This window comes from Thermobia domestica, chromosome 3 (assembly GCF_964235325.1).
Source record: "Thermobia domestica chromosome 3, izTheDome1.hap1.1, whole genome shotgun sequence".
NCBI classification, from domain to species: Eukaryota; Metazoa; Arthropoda; class Insecta; order Zygentoma; family Lepismatidae; genus Thermobia; species Thermobia domestica.
In genome coordinates this window covers 123,021,668-123,034,703 of record NC_137456.1, presented here as the reverse complement: position 1 = coordinate 123,034,703, position 13,036 = coordinate 123,021,668, and the positions used below count along the sequence as shown (strand labels likewise).

At 34.5% G+C, this 13,036-nt stretch overlaps 1 protein-coding gene across 9 annotated transcripts in view; it reads right to left on the bottom strand.

Annotated features, from left to right (window-relative positions):
- Nucleotides 1-13,036, bottom strand: part of LOC145680694 (uncharacterized) — a 357,368-nt gene that overhangs the window by 253,614 nt on the left and 90,718 nt on the right. The window contains exon 4 of one of the 9 annotated variants that reach the window (XM_081751597.1): nucleotides 2,302-8,195. The exons of the other annotated variants lie outside the window; for them this stretch is intronic. Coding sequence (XP_081607723.1) covers nucleotides 7,040-8,195 — 1,156 coding nt within the window. The 3' untranslated portion in view covers nucleotides 2,302-7,039. Of the gene's footprint in view, nucleotides 1-2,301; nucleotides 8,196-13,036 lie in introns of those variants that run through there. 9 annotated transcript variants of the gene reach the window in all.

The following is a 13,036-nucleotide window of genomic DNA, read 5'->3' as shown; positions in this document are numbered from 1 at the left end:
GAACAGCAAATAAAATTTATTATCTGCTAACAATATTAGTTACAATACATTACACTGTTCCGATAAACAAAGCTCTTTACGTTTCTAATATAAAATCATAAATCAATTCCAGTCGTTCATTAAAGTTAATTCATTTCTGCAAATGTAATAGGATTATTTGTTTCCCATTTTTCACAATTATTGTTATTTTCATATTTTGTGTTGTAAACTTTCTCCTTATTTTTTATTTTACCAGAGTTGGAAAAATTAATGGAAAATTTAAAAGTTAAGGCTATGAAAAAATACAGGAATGTGTCAAAGATACTTAAAATATTTATATTAGCTGGAATTTTGCGACACCTTTCTGCAAATGATTATCCTTGCAAATTTTATATTTGCAATCTCAGTCTCTATTGCATCATTAGGAAGATCATTGCATCATTAGGAAGATCACTGCATCGTTAGGAAGATCATTATCTGCGTTAAAAGGAATCAAAACGTACATAAGTAATGTCCTCGGTCTACACTTGCATTGCTTTTAATTGAAAAGAAGCTTCTATTCGTTATGAAACATTAACCAAACTCTTGTGACAAAGCGAGTGATTTGTTTGCTCTCGAACCACGATATTTGGAATTCAGTTATAAGCAATAAAATGAATCTTTCATATCAGAAGAGACATTATTTTGAATACTGTTGGTGATTTGTTTCTTTGTTGAAGTTAGCGTCCCTTTCCAGTACCGATACTATATGAGACATGGACTTGAATTTTAAGGAGGAATCCGATCCATTGTAATACATTTAACGTTCTCCTACCAGGAATCGAACTCAGGATGTCGTACAACAAAGGTGCGCAAGCTAGCCACTAGAGCAATAGGGAGAGCTGATTCTGTTGGTACAATTTAGCACATTAAAATAATTTTTATCAGTAAAATATGATAATAACATAATTTTTGGTTAAGTAATACGACACTGTTTCTCTCGTATCGTTCATTATTTTGAGCTCGTTTATTACGTGCATTCTCAGGAAATCAATTTATAAGTGAAAAATAGTATCGACATTTCATAATCGTTAATGCAGAGGATGGGTGGTGATAAAGTACGGCTATACACTTCCACCACGCTCCGGTCTCTTTTACTCCAGGTTTTTCCCAAATACTAACTTCAAAGGACTGCATTTTTCCTGAGTGATATTTCAACAAGCATAGGCGGATCGGGGTGGAGGCAGGGACGGATCCAGGACCGATTTCTGGGGAGGGGGTTGTCATACTGTCAGTTAGAGCTACTTTTAAGAGCTCCAAACTCTGGGATGGGTTTTATATACGTATGCATATAAAATTAAAAAGTTTCCTCTTCTGAGAGGGCGATCGTCCTCCCTAGATCCGCCCCTGGGTGGAGGGCGAAAAATCATTCGCCCTCCCGCACTGGCATGCAAAAGCCCAGTGAGACAAAGCAGGATCTTTCACCGTTCCGTCTCCCCCTCCCCCTCCCCCTTCAAGGAGTTCGTTCTGAATTCACCTTTGAACACGAGAGAATAAATCCCGCTCCCACCGAGCCGTCCAGTTGGTAGGTAGAGGCCTTACCCAGTACACCAACGTGGACAGAGGAAAGTAGATCCAGTTTTATCTAAAAGTGGATTATAAACTACCAACAATTCCACTGATCTACATTTTATAATTAACAAACAACAACAAAAAGACTGAAACTTCAACATTTAGTTTTATTGATATTGAACATTTTGAATTCCTAAGAATTAACCAAGAGATGTAATAATTTTTTAACCTCTTATACACAAAAGTAAGTACTTTTATTTTAAAAAAATGACACACAAATAACTAGCAAAACTGCATGTAGTATTTTTACTTCAAAATATCACACACCCTCTTTTTGAAACAAAATAAAATTAAACATGAGAGAAATACATTTATATGATAATCTTACAGGCTTCACATCAACAGCTTGCTTTCGGATGGTTCTGCACATTCTTGAAACTTTTAAGTTTTAACTTTCATATACATTGTATGGATATTTCGAACAAATTTTTCATCATTGATCACATACGTAATAATCTGTTACCACCTGTTAGGTGCTTCGGATCTGCAAAATCGGTAAAATTTCGAATTCTATAATGCACTGACTGTTTCTTAAACTTGTTTAGAATAGCGCAAGTACCGGGCAAGTTCATGGATAATATGCGTAATAGACTGTTTATCTTATCGTGTGGTTTCCTAGGCTTATAACCACCATCACAGTTTACCCAGCCCTGAAGGTTTCTGAGTTTTTAAGGATAGGAATTCTACTTTTTTGTTAAAAAAAAAAAAAAAAAAAAAAAAAAAAAACTATGGAATACATTTAAGAAGAGTGGAAAGAATCAAGCACTATTTCAATTCATAAGAAAGGCGACAAAACTTACTGTAATAATTAGCGAGGAATTTCTCTTAACATTATATTAACAAGATTGATTCCATACGCAGATGAAATTATTGGAGATTATCAGTGTGGATTAAGGAAAATCGATCAACTATCGACCACATATTTACTGTTCGATAAATACTTGAAAAGAAATGGGAATATATTACCCAGTACATCAACTGTTTATTGATTTTAAAAAGGTTTACGACTCGGATAGGAGGGACGTATTGTACAATTCTTACAGAATTCGGAATACCGAAAAAGCTAGTTAGATTAATTAAAATGTTTTAAAATGAATCCCAGAGTAAAGTCCGAATAGAAAAATTCTTGTCCATGAGCTTCAACGTCGAGAATGGTTTGAAACAAGGAGATTCGCTATCGACATTGTTATTCAGCATTGTTCCGGAGCACGCTATAAGGAAAATTATAGATAGCAACCAGGCCCTAGAGCTGAATGGTATTCACCAGGTTATGGCGTATGCTGATGATGTAAATTTAATAGGGGATGATAAGAGAACAATAGAAAGAAATGCATAGGCGTTACTAAACACTTGCAGCGACATTGGTTTAGAAGTAAATGCAGAGAAAACTAAATACCTGGATCGTAATAGGGCAAATTGTAGATGCGCTAAAATATCAAATAATACTTTCGACAAAGTGGATACTTTCAAATATTTAGGATCAATATTAACAGACCAAAATCATATCCACAAAGAAATTAAATGTCGACTGAAATAAGGAAATTCGTGTTATTATTCAGTTCAAAATTTTCGTCGTCGCGAATTCTGTCGAGGAATTTAAAGCTTAAATATATATAAAACGATGCCTGTTGTTCTGTATGGTTGTGAAACGTGGTCGTTTGCGACGAGGGAAGAATGCAGACTGAAAGTATTTGAAAATAATATCCTGAGACGAATATTCGGACACAAGAGGAACGGGAATGGGGGAAACTTCATAACGAAGAACTGCATAATTTATACGGTTTACTAAACATCGTTACAGTCATCAAGTCTAGGAGGCTCAGGTGGGTAGGTCATGTAGCCAAAATGAAAGAAGATAGGAGCGCTTTCAAAGTTTTAGCTAGAAATCCAATCGGAAAACGTGCATTAGGAAGACCTAGGCGCAGATGCCTGTTGTTCTGTATGGTTGTGAAACGTGGTCGTTTGCGACGAGGGAAGAACGCAGACTGAAAGTATTTGAAAATAATACCCTGAGACGAATATTCGGACACAAGAGGAACGGGAATGGGGGAAACTTCATAACGAATAACTGCATAATTTATACGGTTTACTAAACATCGTTACAGTCATCAAGTCTAGGAGGCTCAGGTGGGTAGGTCATGTAGCCAAAATGAAAGAAGGTAGGAACGCTTTCAAAGTTTTAGCTAGAAATCCAATCGGAAAACGTGCATTAGGAAGACTTAGGCGCAGATGGGAGGGCAGTTAAGATGGACCTCGCAGAAATAGGAATAGAAAGTAAAAACTTGATCCAGTTGGCTAAGGATAGATGTCAGTGGAGAGCTTTTGTGAACGCGGCATTGAACCTTCGGATTCCATAAGCCACATATAGAGAGAATATATTTAAGTTAAGCACAACTGCACAACAACCATGAGTGAGTGGTTAGTTTTTGCACTTCTATCGGGAAGTCCGGGATTCAACCCCGAATTCGAGCATTTTAACAAAAGTTTTTTTTTTAATTTTTTAATTTTCCATCTGTGAATGTAGAGATAGTGCGTGTACTGTGAATCCTGGCCGACATAATTTATCGTTTTTAAATCGTTGTTATTACTAATTACCAGCAGTGACGGATTTGCGAAGGGGGTTAGGGCGGGGATGTCTTACAGATTGAAGCCTGTATCCCGAAATTACGGAATTTCTAAAACAATCGAAATATTTGTTATGCCTTTACTCATAAACTTCAAGCTCTTCTCAAATAAAAATTAGGTATTTTTTAAAAAACTAAACATTAATATGGAAAAACCCTCCCAAAATATTTTTCTAAATCCGCCACTGATTATCAGTATAAAATGGTCTTCAAGGTTGTATCCGGAAGATTACTACTGGATACAAATAAAACAAAGCAGTAGTTATGCCTATACCGTACTCATAAACTTTAAGCTCCTCCCAAATAAAAATTAGGAAATTTTGGAAAAACAAACATTAAGCAGAGAAACACCTCCCAAAATACTTTTCTGAATCTGCTACTGATTACTGATCTGCTACTGCAGGTAACACACAAAACTGTATTCAAGGTTGTATCCGGAAGATTATTGCTAAATCATTGCACAGCTACAGTATAACAAAAATGTGGAAGTACGCTCTGACAGATATACTGACAAACGTACGCTCTGACGGATATATTGAAAAACATAAGTTTAACTTATGTGCTAGGAGCTAGAGTAGTCCTGCTAATCTTTAAGAAATGAAACACGGATGACTGAAAAAGAAATGACGTAGAAAAGAAAAAAATGTTGATAACTCAGAAGTTAAAATAAAGTTAAATATCCTCTGCAATTGCCCTCAAATACTACATACTGTATGTTTACTTTAATTCATAAAACATGTGCTCTATCAATCAGGATGGTGAATTCCAGAGCGAAATATGGTATTTAGGTCATGAAATCTTATTTAACTTTAGAGTATACTATAAGAAAGCTATTCTAATAGAAAAACCATGAAAATGAAAAAAGCCAAAATTTCCAAAATTCTCGTTTTTTTTTCAAAAAAGCCGGCTTTTTATGTGCAAAAAACCATCGACTCAAAACAGCCGGCTTTTTTGCATCTCTAGTTTAAATTACACTGTCATATAACAATATCAGCTCTTATTCAAGCATCTTTCATTAACAATAGAACATCTTCCTGAAAAATAGTGAATAAGTTTCCATTTAACATCACTCGCAGAAATACATGTGACTAAGTTGCTAAGAGTATGCAGGTAACACATAAATGATACCTGTTTCCACTTTGTGAGCTGCGTTAAAAATATATACTTTGTGAAACATAACATGTATGTTTTGTGTAACATTCAGTCATTATTATAATATCTTCTTTTATTTATCCTCTCATGGAATTTGCAACATTGAAATCATCACTATTGGCAATAATTACATGTACTCTTTGGTATACATTATATATAATTAAACAAATATATAATCTAAAAGTAATGACGCTCGTAAAATAACGTGACAGCAATGCTGAATGGAATTCCTGTGGACGAGTTTTCTCAGGCGTTCAGAGCTTCTACGATCGGTCCTACAAGTGCAAGTATTTAAAAAAACTAACGTTATAATATTTTTCTTTTTCTGGCCCGTTAAATATTTTATTTTGGGGTAGTCCTGGAGCTTACTGAATGCACTGTGTATTATTTTCCAACCTAATCTAAGCAAATTAATAAAATTTCTTATAACGTTACTTTAATCACTACCTGAGTTAACCTTCACAGGCACGGTCACTGTAATGAATTTTGACTTTAGATTTAAATTAGCTTGAATTTTATTTTTAAGGTACCAAATTAATTTCTGGATGGAATTAATTTACACACCAAAGTGAAAGTAGCACAGCTATTTCCAGCAATAACATTAATGTACATTTTCATTTCAGTTGTGCAGATTATGATTATCTTTTGGAATACTTATTATTTTAATTAACTACGTCCCAATTTTCTCAAAGCCCTTTAGCACCGTTTCGGGAAAATAGGATTCAACAGGTCAATATTATTACTATTGTTTCCTGTACTTATCGTTTTTCGGTATCATCAGCTGCTTACTAGGCTTGGAGTTCAATCCTCGTGGAGTCGACTTCAGCCTTCCACAGTCTACTTCGGATAAATTCAGATCGCAAGTCATGTGACAAACTGTAACTTGTCAAAACGAAAAACAAATACGCAAAGTTAATTTGCATATTCAGGAATTAAAATTTGGCGAACCCGAATTCAAATTTAAATATAATGATTCAAATTTGTCCAAAGATAGAATCACAAATTTGACTCTCACCCACCTTCTAACAATTTTGGCGCACATACCAGGAACTTAAGGTTCAATTTAAGAACTATTTAAATTTTAACAAACTTTTTTTAATTTTGGCATCGGACAGGGATCTCTAACTTTAACACATTTTGAAGCCCCAATAAAGTACTTAAAAATTATATACTTAAAGTTGAGAAAATTAACTTTTACAAAGACCGTGGCGTATAGAAGTTTCTCAGCTGTTGCAAGTGATCTACCAATAATGGCAGAATATTTATGATGAAAATGATGATGTAATAATATAATTCAAAAATTAAATATTTCATAAATATATAGCCCTAAGTATTGTTTCAACTAATATGGTAAATCTCTGTACCTTACTGTTTGATTCTTCTATCTTATAAACTGCACATTAATATTACAGTTGAGAATATAATAATAATAATAATAATAATAATAATAATAATAATAATAATAATAATAATAATAATACTCAGAGCCAACAGTAAATATTAGGGGCCAAACCTTTCTTATTATCAGTGTATTAATATCACGATGCAGGACTATCTGATAGAGGCTTGTTCTAAGGTTTTGAAAATAGCTAAGAACGAAGCTTGCTGGTCATATAATCATTCATCACTCTTTCTTTAAACAGTTTCCTCGATTATGATGTATTTAGTAAAAATTAATAAGTAAATTTTTTATTGGCATTGGAATCTGAGCCAGACACCTCTCGATATTCTACTTTCACCTTCGGACAACGCTTTTTGATGTGTGATCTCAAAGTGCTACGCGCGTGAAATGAACTATTGCAAAGGTCGCATTTATATGGTCTCTCGCCAGTATGTGTACGAATATGCAATTGTAAGTTTTCCTTCCGAGGAAATCTTTTGGGACATTGAGGGCAGTTGAAAGGTTTTTCTCTTGTATGAACCATCACGTGATTCTTGAGAGTCGATTTCTCTGCAAAAGACCTTCCACAGATATGACATTCAAATGGTTTCTCACCAGAATGGAACCTAAGATGTCTTTTCACATCGCCTCGTGCATGAAATGTTTTATCACATATGGGACACATATACTTCTTCTTCCCTGACACAATCACTTCGCTTATTATAGAAGAAGGTTTCTCCAATGCACACGTGTCCTCAGAACTCTGATATACAATCCGATACCCCTTTACCTGGACTTCAGTCTCACATTGGAGATCAGAGACAAACCTATACTTAGGAGAAAGACCTGTGATAACATCCGCTGCATTCTCTCCTGTATGACATGACATGTGCTTGTTCAACCAGCTTTGTGTTGGAAATTCTTGATTGCATTGCTTGCATGACCAAACCGTTAAATTTCCGCTCTGTGCGGCGACAATAATTGGCTTTTGTGTGGGCTTTTGCAAATAGTTTGAAGAAGCAGGAATTGTAACTTCCTTTTTCTCAGTGTCCTCTACAAGTATCTTTGAAACATTCTCTGAGCTTTTCGACATGGTAGTTTCTGACGATGCACGGACATTATTCGATTTAGGTAAACTCTGTTTTAAGTTTTTCAAAGAAATCTGTGATGTTTTATCTGTTGAAACAGCACTGTTTTTGACGCAAGAGCAACAATCTACTCCAAGTGGTTTTGAATTTTTAATTGACGACGACGGTGATTCAATCATTGCTGAGGTTCTAGAAGTTTCTTTGGCACTGATATTGGACTTTGAGCTTTGTCCATAAACATCAGACAGCAGTACTGCCAAGGCTTTGCTGGTTTTCGTGCTTCTGACTTGACTGAATACAGACTGTCCTTTCTTAGTCTTCATATTAGAATTCACATTAGCAGCGTGTTCCAATACAGACCTGCAATGAGAAGTTTAGTTTAAAATCGAATTTTTGATTACTTGATTGCTAGAAGAAAACAACAAAGCTTCCTTTGTTTTATATATGAATAATGCAACGTGTTATCAGAACGATTATTGCAAGCATTAAATACTGTTATATTACAAAGATATTTAAAACTGGTTGAACATTTTTATAGTGCTCTTCTTTAATGGAATAGATGTATGATTATTTTTTTAATACAATAAAACCTTAGATTAAGATAAGAAGGCGAGAAATAATTATCTGTAGATAAACATGAGGGGCTTCGTCGGAAAGTTATACTTTTATGTGAAAATAAGAAATATTTGTAACCACGGTTCTTCGTATAACGTTCAGCAATTCTTCTTTTTTCTTTCTATGTTCCATCAAATTACACACAATTATAGAAAGCAAATGAGTATAGCCAATATTATAAAATCTGTAAATATAAGGTCTCCGAAAAGTTATGTCTAAATGGAGTAATTTCGAATATCACCTATAGACAGCAGTTGAACGTTATGTTACTTTATGCTGGCCTACAGATATTCATACTCTTGCAGCGGAGAGATTTAATTAACATTAAGTGTATTACTAATACAAAAATGAACATTATTTATAAATTTGTTCATATAACTACAGGCTCTCCACAGACTTTTGTAAATTAGTTTCCCTGACAAACGTTTGTTTAGTTTCTCCACTTTTTCATATTTTTTCAAATAAAAAGTAAATTAACAAAATTAGTGCACCTATATCGAAATTATGCATGACCGTACACACAAATATGGTAGGAACACTGTCAGCCATTGAAAAGTTTTATGGTTTAGCTCGGAGTACTACGGTTAGATCCTCATGAAATTTATGTGGAACAACTGGAAGAGAATACGGTTTCAAACAAAGTTCAAATCGATACACCTGTGTGGAAGATTTATGGTTGAACATACGCACGACACATATAGGTATATAAACGGGTCGAATTGAGAACCTCGTCCTTTTTTGCGCAAGTCGGTTGAAAAGACGTATTCATCTCAGTTTAGGTCACAGACGCCATACTCTGTCTACATTAAAGAATTCAAGACACTGTAGCTCAACTGATATTAGAGTTAAGAACCTAACCACAAATCATAGTACAACACACCATGATATAACTTAATGCACCTATAACTTATTATTCTATATTGTTGTATTGCAAGATCTCCAAATCCTAAATAACTTTATTACTTCAAAGTTGTCTTCATTATCGAATAAGACTACTTGGTTTCCCTTATATTAATGAACTTTTCAAGAATTTCCCTGACAAATATCAAATTTCCTAACTTTTCCTGACTTTCAGGGTCTGTGGAAATCTTGAACTATGTTGTATACACGCGTGGAAGCGTGTAATTGGGTACGAAGAGAAGAAAGAACATACGAACATCAACACAGTCTGTGAGAAACTGCAATAATGACGTAATGGGGCCAAATAGCCTCTTCGTCTGTATGACAAACAGTACATAAGTTCAAATGGAAAGGTGTTTCGAATTGTGGGAAGGTGTCCTGTACTAATTATGTCGATTAATGTTGTTGTAACCGCATTTAAGTCATTCTCTGGTCAAATAGACACGCAAAACAGACAAAAGTGTCCAGATGACTAGAAGGTGGATTGTATCAAAATTATTTTATCGGAGGTTCCACGAGAAATATTTCATAACAAGAGACGCATGCGTCTGGAAATGTGTCGCCAAACTGTGACTGGGCCAAGTTACAGTGATCTCAATCAGTGGCGGCTAATGTTAGTGTTGCAGCGTTGCGCAACGACCAAAGTATTACAAGAAAAAAATATTATCAATAGTGGTAGAGAATAGAAAAAATACTTTTTAATATTTGCATATATATACTTTAAATAAGATATTTTTTTACTTCTGTAACTGTCCGTTCAGTTAATCCGTTTTAAAAAGCGAAAAATAATCCGTCACAGAGTCTCTAATTTATATTGAGTTGCAGTGAGCATGCAACGACCAGATTCCTTCAGCGCAGCAATTGGAGTAAATGTTAAGTCTCCTTTCTCCTATCTCAGAAGTTAAAAGGACTGGTCGTTGCAGTGCTTCTGCAACACAGAACGGTTTCTAGTGAACGAGAAGGTTTTTCACGCTAAATAAGATTTCTGAACTTTCTTTCACTAGCAATTAACAAATGGAATTTGTTTTTATGCATTCATATTTTTAAATTACGGGACCATACTGAAGCAAATCAATATAATGACAATTTAAAAAAGTGCTTGCATAATTACAAAATAAGAAAGAAAATATCTACTAGAGGAGAAAACAAATGAAAGTAGACTCGCATTTACAAGTTATTTCTTAGCTTATATTGATAATTAAGGCTTTTTCTACAGTAATTTGTGAATCAAATATTAATAAGTCAGTATGTAGAATTGCTCCCTCCTCCTCTGTGGATAGTATTTTAGTATAAACATATTTCTTTTATAAAATAAGTATATTTTATACTCTTGATAATTTCCACATAAAACTGTATGATGGGGAACGCCACATTGAATTTGGGACTAGTTAGCAATGCTCAGGGGCGTAGCTACAAGGGGGTCCACCAGGTCCGGACCTCCCAAAAATTTCGAAACTTGACTAACATTTGTAGATTTTCTTAACGAACTATACTTGTTTAACAGAGAAACGATTGATGTAAGCTAAATATCTTATTTTACGCCTCATCATGTACTCTTTTTTTTCTTATAAAAATAATCGTTCTATCATTTTTTTCTAAAAAGATAGATAACAGTAAGTAAGAATTACTTATCGTCTTTTCGGGTGCAGTCTAAGACAGGCTCCATATTATGTAGACGTATTGGACCTCCCTCAAATACTTTGGACCCCTCCCAGTTAACATTTCTAGGTGTAGAACTGGCAGTGCTGTTTGTTTTGATGTTCTTTGATTTTTGGCTTCTGTTACATGCTGATCCTTCATCTGGCGGGTTTCGAGGTTTCCTTTCCAGAACATATCACATGGGTAAGCATTGTTTCGCCTCATGTGGAAGTATATTGTGTATATCGTGCATTGCGTAACAACCAAGACGGATGATTTGGAACGTAGTTTTTTCTTTTACGCATGTGTGTGTGTGTGTTGATGTATGAATATGTAACATTCGGAATTCATATACCAGTACCTATTTTGTATCAGCTGGTTTGGTTTTTAATTATTAGGTTTAATTTTATTGTGGGAGCTTTAATTCTGTAAATAACCTACAAATTCTGTATGAATTGTATACCATGACTTCTGTAAATAACTTACAAAAAACATTGACCAGCTTTCAACTGAGGAAAATTTTGCAATTAAGGCTTAGACAAAACTGGTTCTTCGCCCTTACTGATTATATATATATATATATCAGCACTAGTGAAATTGGTGTTCTGTGAGTAATTGGTTGTGTATTATTATAGGTAAGGTCTGGCCAGACATATATATATTTATTTATTCATATAATTTAGAATTAGGTATTTTAAGTTATTTGAAATACTATTTAATTTCCGTGTATGCTTCTCTTACTTTTTTCCTTCTCATATTTAGCTTTTGTTAACGTTCTAGCATTTCAAGACTTTTCTATAAAATTTTTTACTTAGCGACTCGACGGAATTTTCCAGAAGCTCGGGAAGCTTTTGTCTACGCAAACGAAAATAAAATCAGTATACTTAAAAAGAAAAAGCGAACCTGGCCATATAAAATACAGCCTCAGTGCCTTGTTTTTAGATGGATGGTATGACTGTTAAGAGCCTCTTTAACAGTTTGTTGAAGGTCCACCCCGACTTTGATTTAAAAAAAAAAAAAAAAAAAAAATCCTATCTTATTTAGGAATCGGTCAGAGTGAAGATCGAAGACAGGGAATATACTATTTCTCTGGTGCCTGAATGATGGCAATAGATTTTTCTTTTTTTTTTTTTCTTTTTCTATTACATTCAGTAATACCAGGGACTAACCTCAGTGATGGCTAGAAGCAAGAAATAAGTGATTTCCTTCTGGTCAAGTACTGGGCAAGATAGTGTGAGACGAACTAGGCTTTTATTATTATTATTATTATTATTATTATTAAAGCAGTTTGGGATAAGTGATTCCAATTTCATCTAGTTAAGAGAGTCATAAGCTTTATACTCTATGGGAAAAATAATTTTTTGAATGATCTGAACGGATTAATTATTTTATTATTATTATTTTTTTTTATTTTATTTTATTTTTTTTTCAAGTGGAGCAGAAACGATAGAACAAAGAAGACAGAGTAGTAGTCTTCTCGTTAGAGAAAGACGACGGAAAGATGCAGTCAGGCTTTCCTGATAGAAATAGGCGTCGAGCAAAACTGAAAGTAGCGAATCAGTCGATTCTATTGTTTCCGACTTAAGAAATTTAATAGAAGTCTGTTGAGCTAAATGATGACCGACAGACGTAAGGAACAGGATTCCGAAATGAAAGAGCTCGTGATTTGTTTTTTTCGGGAATTCATTGAATCATTTTTTTTTTTAACATTCTGAATAAAGATTATTAACCCTAATCCGATTTTAAAGTTTTTACTGAGAATGAAATTAAACCTTTTATTTCACAATGGATGTTTGTTTCCATTTCGCAGGACTGTACAAAGGTCATAGATAGAGATGGGGAAAAGAACCTATTTGGTCTAGGAATTAATTCGTGCGGGTGGACAAGAGATGGCGCACGAACGGAGCGTCCCACAGTTCCGTGTATCCACACATGTGTTGCAAACCCCTGTCATCGCGTATCGTTCGTAGTATAGGGCAGTGGATTAAAGCGTCAACAACACCAGTTTGTAGTTAAGTGAACATGGCGCAATTTGTGCCTGATAAAGT